The sequence below is a fragment of the Dioscorea cayenensis genome, chromosome 6 (assembly GCF_009730915.1).
Source record: "Dioscorea cayenensis subsp. rotundata cultivar TDr96_F1 chromosome 6, TDr96_F1_v2_PseudoChromosome.rev07_lg8_w22 25.fasta, whole genome shotgun sequence".
In the NCBI taxonomy this organism is placed as follows: domain Eukaryota; kingdom Viridiplantae; phylum Streptophyta; class Magnoliopsida; order Dioscoreales; family Dioscoreaceae; genus Dioscorea; species Dioscorea cayenensis.
This window is the reverse complement of record NC_052476.1, coordinates 16122504-16128909: the sequence shown is the minus strand read 5'-3', so window position 1 is coordinate 16128909 and position 6406 is coordinate 16122504. Positions and strand designations below refer to the sequence as shown.

The 6406-nt window shown below is 35.1% G+C and overlaps 1 protein-coding gene across 1 annotated transcript; it reads left to right on the top strand.

Annotated features, from left to right (window-relative positions):
• Nucleotides 1-830: 830 nt before the first annotated feature.
• LOC120263175 (phosphatidylinositol 4-phosphate 5-kinase 5-like) lies at nt 831-5281 on the top strand (the record flags this gene model as incomplete). Its single annotated transcript, XM_039271064.1, is given in 11 exon segments — nt 831-857; nt 2266-3072; nt 3221-3300; nt 3377-3544; nt 3647-3812; nt 3902-4018; nt 4143-4292; nt 4294-4337; nt 4404-4516; nt 4711-4795; nt 4866-5281. Coding segments are annotated over 11 exon segments (2046 nt in total), but the record flags the coding sequence as incomplete, so codon positions are not given.
• Between the last annotated feature and the right edge of the window lie 1125 nt (nt 5282-6406).

Below are 6406 nucleotides of genomic sequence, written 5' to 3'. Positions count from 1 at the left end.
TTTTATTATTATTAATTATTATAATATATTTTTTAATATTTTATTATTGACTCCGGTACAACCTCAGTTCGACCCGGTCAAACTCATCAATCCCTGACCCCTAGACTTAGCCGGATCAATGCCTAGGCTGAATCTGACTACCTTGGTCCCAACCCACATTAATTTAGAACCGTCATCACCACATCCATCCAACAGAATTTTTAATAGTAAGATCAATTCCGTTGGATTAGGTACCATTTCATAATTGTATTTCTTCACAAGCACCTGGGGGTGCATTGTCATCGTTAAATTTAAGTATTTTGTATATGTATAATCAATGTGTTACACCATGTATGTATATCAGTAAACTTGTAGACAATTATTAGCATCATAAAGATATGTTTCACATTGTAATGTGCTTTGGCTTGACCAATGGCTATTTGGCTTATTGCCATGCATATATATATATATATATATATATATGCTTGGCTTGAAAGATCACAACATAAAAATAGCCTTAGTTGTTTTTATAGTCTATAAAGGCCGTTAAATTATGTCATTTTCACTTAATTGTTATTGTTTGATAAATTATTTAATAATAAATTTAATAGTATGGAAATGTCATTTCATCCGTGTCATTGTTGACTCGATTTTCATTTAACACATGGGAAACAAAAACCTAAATTTATTTTCATTGATTTGCTCACTAAGATTTGTGTGAATGCGTCTCAAAGCCGTTAAAACAATTACTTTAAGCCTCTCAATTTAAAAAAAAATTATTTATTATAATAAATTAAAATATTAAATTTTTAATTTGATGCTCGGTCAACGTTATATAATTATAATTAACTTTAGAAAATCTAGGATAAATAATAAAAGTATTAAATTTTTTAGTTTAATATGTGATTAATTTTATATTTTCTCTCAACAGTTCTTTTTAGAATTCCTAATTTTGCTCTCAATCCTCTTATAAATAATTTTTTTATTTTATTTATATTATTAATATTTTTATATTTGTTATTGAGTTTTTAATATATTTATTTATAATGAGTGATGACAAGTAATAGTACCATTAAATAAGGATTAGTAAACATCTTACAAAGCCAGGTGTCAAAACAAATTTAAATAAAATTTAATTTTTATTAAATAAATATAGACTTCATATATTATATATCTTAAAAATAATAACTTTTTTTAGAGAGTAGACAATTGTTAAGGGTGTATACATCACCAGAAATTGATCGTCAAACTTGTGCGCACTCACTTGATGAATATGAAGAGTAAGCTGCAAATTCATTCTCACAGTTAGGGTATTCTTTTTGGCACCAATGTATATGATGTATTTTGAATTTTGAATAATAATGGTCCCATGTAGACCTGACCACGGTTCGGTTCCGGTTCAGTTTCGGTTCAAAACCGCCGGTTCCGGTTTTATAAACTATAGAATCGGAACCGAACCATAGTCATAAGGTTTCGGTTCTCGGTTCGGTTTCAATACGATTCCGGTTCCGATTCGGTTCTAAATAATTTAATTCCAATTAATTAAAACATATAAAAAATTATATTATATATATTTTTTATTTAAAAAAATAAAAATAGAACCGGAACCGGCGGTTCGGTTCCGGTTCGGTTCAGGTTCCGGTTTTCAACTCATAAGAACCTTAACCGGAACCTTAAAGTTCCAGTTCAAGGTTCCAGTTTGGAATCGAAACCTTTTTTACGGTTTTGGTTTGGTTCCTATAGTGGCGGTTCCGGTTTGATTCTACGGTTCGAACCGAACCGCTGTCAGGTCTAGTCCCATGAGACATCTTTGGCTAGACGATAAAACAGAAAAAATACAACTCATAATTAAAACTCATTATAATAATAATAATAATAATAATAATAATACTTCAATAAATGAAAAATAAAAATAAAAATAAAAAACCAGCAAACCAAAGAGGATGAATTCCCTCCAAATCCCAGGGCCAAGGTTCCTTCTCCTCCCTCCAAATGGTTGGTCTTCTCGCCAATGCAGGCGCCATAAACGGAGACATAAAACCCCAATTCCATTGTTCAAACAAACCCAAACCTTCTCTCCCTTCTCCCTTTCCTAATCCTCCTCCTAATCCAAATCAATCCAAACAAAACAAACACAAATCCACCATCAATGGAGGAAACCAAGAAGAAGAAGAAGAACAAAAGAAAATCATAGAAACTATATTCCAAACCCAATATTACAAGCACATACATGCAAGAGATATAGGCAACAAGATGTTCAAGGAGCAGCTGCAGCAACGTGCAAAGGCATGGGAGTCAACCGTGAGAAAAACTCAGCTCCAAGCCGGTCGTCGCCGTGGCTACGTGTTCCCCACCACCTCCGTGGCACATGCTGATGATGCTGATTCCCCTGACAAAGAAACTTGGTCACAAGAAACTAATGAAGAAATTTGCTTGGTCGAAAGATTACTCCCCGGCGGAGATTACTACGCCGGGGAGTGGCATTGTTCAGTGCCGCATGGCACCGGGAAGTACTTCTGGACGGATGGGTGCATTTATGAAGGTGAGTGGCGACATGGTAGAATCACCGGCCGAGGGAAGTTCTCTTGGCCTTCTGGTGCTACATATGATGGTGAATTCAAGTCTGGATTCATGGATGGGGTAGGTACCTATACCGGTCCCTCCGGTGATACTTACCGGGGGACTTGGTCGATGAATGTTAAGCATGGCAATGGCCAACGGTCTTATGTGAACGGAGATTGTTACGACGGTGAGTGGCAGAGTGGTGTGCAAGAAGGAAATGGCCGGTATACATGGTGTAATGGGAATGAGTATATCGGGCAATGGCGCGGCGGAGCAATGCATGGAAAGGGGATATATATGCTGAGAAATGGGGATAGGTATGAAGGGAATTGGGAGGAAGGAGAGCTTAAAGAAGCTTCAGAGGAGTGTAGCGGTAATTTGAGTGCTTGTAAGGTGTGTTCGGAAGAGACTTTGTCGATACTTCCTTCACAAAAGGCGATTAATTGGACTTGTGTTGAGGATGGATGGAAAGCAGTGGTGAAGTCGAAGAGAAGAGCGTCGGCGGATGGGTCAGGAACAGGATTGAGGAGAGCAAATGGGCATACGAAGACAATGATTGGGCTCGACAAAACGTGTAATTGGGAGTCGGACGATGATGGTGGAGGTGAGGGTGGGGAGTGGCATTTGGGTGATCAAATGCCGGAGAAGAGACTGGGGCAAGGAAGATGGCCGGTGAAAGGAGACGAAGAAGCAAGGGGTGACTATTTCTAAAGGCCACAAAAATTATGAGCTCATGCTTAATCTCCAACTTGGAATTAGGTGCGTCTCTGTAATTGAATATATAAATCTGAGTTTCTCATTCTATTAATTTAGGTTCTCAGACTTTTAATTGTAGACACGCGGTGGGAAAACAAGTTTCAAATGCTTCATATGAACTCAAAGCATCCGCATTCGATCCTAAAGATAAAGTATGGACAAAGTTCCCACCTGAAGGATCAAAACATACACCTCCACACCAGTCATCGGATTTTAAGTGGAAAGATTACTGCCCAAAGGTCTTCAGGTCATCTTTTCAAATATACAAGACTTTTGACTTTATGCTAGTCACTTATTACTTGTTCTTGCCTATAATGAATTAATTTCTTTTTTCCTCATCAATAATCAGAACACTTCGCAAATTATTCAAGGTTGATCCAGCAGAATATATGTTATCTATATGCGGAAACGATGCACTCCGGGAGCTCTCATCGCCAGGGAAAAGCGGAAGCTTCTTTTACTTGACGAATGATGACAAATACATGATAAAAACTGTCAAAAAGGCCGAAGTCAAAGTTTGTTTCCGACAACTTCTATTATCAATAACTTATTTCTTAAATACGCGGCAATTAATCATTGATTTTTTTTTTTTTCTTACTAAAAGGTGCTTTTGAGGATGCTTCCAGCTTACTATAACCATTTTCGATCTTTCGAAAACACTCTAGTGACCAAATTCTATGGCCTGCATTGTGTTAAACTAGCAGGAGCTAATCAGAAGAAGGTTAGAATGTGTGTGCACAAAAAGATATACTTATTGTTACCTACATTGCTAATTATGCATGAAACATCAAAGAGGCTAATTCATCAAATCTCAAAGTTTTTCCGTATTTTCGGTATTGGTTCAGGTTCGGTTCGTTATAATGGGGAACCTCTGCTGTACAGACTATGTCATTCATCGTCGTTATGACCTTAAAGGTTCTTCACATGGCCGAACAACCGATAAGCCAGATTCTGAGATCGATGAGAACACGACATTGAAAGATCTTGATTTGAACTTTTATATTCAGATTGCAGAAGTCATGGTTCCAAGAGTTTCAAAGGTATAAACAAGCCTTAAGTTTTCTTGAACTCAATTGAAGAAAAACATAAGCAATGTTTATCTGCAGGCAAGTAGATAAAGACTGTGAGTTTCTAGAGCAGGAGAGGATCATGGATTACAGTCTTTTGGTTGGCATTCATTTTAGAGAGGCATTGGCTGATGATGTGATGTCAAATTACAGTTATTCTCAAACATCAAGTTAATTCTCTCGAACTTCTCTTCAATTTATATATATATATATATATATATATTATATATGTGAACAAGCCACAGACTTCATCGTTGATTTGTGAGGAGAACAAAATATATTTTACCTAAACAGTCACAAGCGATTCATCGTTTGTTTTAATATTTTTAGTTTTGCTTTTTTGTAGGTAGCAGTGATCTCGCAAAATCAAGAGAAGTATCTCCTCGTCTTTCAAGAGCAGACATGGATCACATCAATTATAACCAACATAGGTACAAAATGGAAAATAAAACTTTTCTTATGTGAAGGTATAACTATACAAAGTAACGATATAATATGCAGGGAAATAATAATTAGACTTGGAGTAAACATGCCAGCCAGAGTTGAGAACATAACAAGAAGAAGCGACGTTGAAGTTCAATTCCTCGGAGATCCGACCGGAGAGTTCTCCGACGTAGTATTATTCTTCGGTATCATTGATATACTTCAAGACTATGATATTAGCAAGAAATTGGAACATGCTTACAAGTCCATACAACATGATCCAACCTCAATTTCAGCTGTTGATCCAAAGCTTTATGCAAAACGTTTTAAGGATTTCATGTATAGAGCTTTCACAGATGAGGCTTGATGATGATCATGATACTGAAGATGATGATGCTGATGATGATGAAACATTTGGACAAGAAGCACTTCATGGATGAATTCAAGAGTTTGAACCAAATTTATTGTGAATTTAAAAGAGTAACTCATACATTTGGGAATATACACAAAAGAATGTTAGATGTGGATTAACACAGGAGAAGATTCAGAGTTCTAACTGACGTTATACTCAAAATGGAATGAAGTGTATCAAAGCTTGTTCTTCTTGTAACAAATCTTTTTTTTTTATTTTTTTTTATTTTGACAAACGCATAAGCGCAATATTATCAAGGGTGTGTGTATAGGCCGCATATTGAGCGTCCTGCTCGTACGTGCACCCTTAACATGTATGATGGAGTATGGACTGGCAACTTTGCACCTACAACTGAGACTTGTTATCACCACTGTGTCCAATGGGATTTAAACTCAGAATTTAAATTTTTACACCAACTCTTTTCATAGTGCGGCCAATACCATTAGGTTACGAAACCTTTGACTTGAGTTTTACATTTATTCAAACTAAATTATCTACTCATTTAGATGTGTTTCATAAAATTAAATGCTTAATATATGAGAGACATATAGTCAATGAAAATGTTTGGTTTATGTAAAAAACAATACATAAATTATCTATTTTAAAATAAACACCACTTGAATATATTTCTTTTGTATTTAGCTTGTATGGTCTTGCATCATATATTATTTAAAAAATTAATAATTTATTATTATTAGTTATTTACTATAGAGTAAATAGGACAAAGATTTAACTTAAATGTGTATTTGGTTTATCAAATGTAATATAAGTATATCAAGCTTTCAATTCAAACTCAAACAAGCTACCCTCTTCTTCAATTTGACTCATTTATAGGTGAATCAAGCCAAACTCGGGCAACTTAATTGTTTAATAGCTCTATATCAAATCAAACATAACATATATATATATATATATATATGAATTATATCTCTCAAAAACATACATAAATTTTGAATCTATAAATATCTCGTAATGCCATTGGATACACACCTCATTGAATGCTGGTTGGATGCTCATTAAATGACCCTTACCCCATACTATTTTTTTTTATTACACATATTCAATATTTTAGGTAATAGCTTGCAAATAACATACACTTTTTTAGAAGACATTGTGGCGTTTGCAATGACAATATTAATTTTTGTGGGTGTATAATAAGGGTGTCAATGCATATAACCTAACTCATGCTTGATGGGTTCAAGTCAAA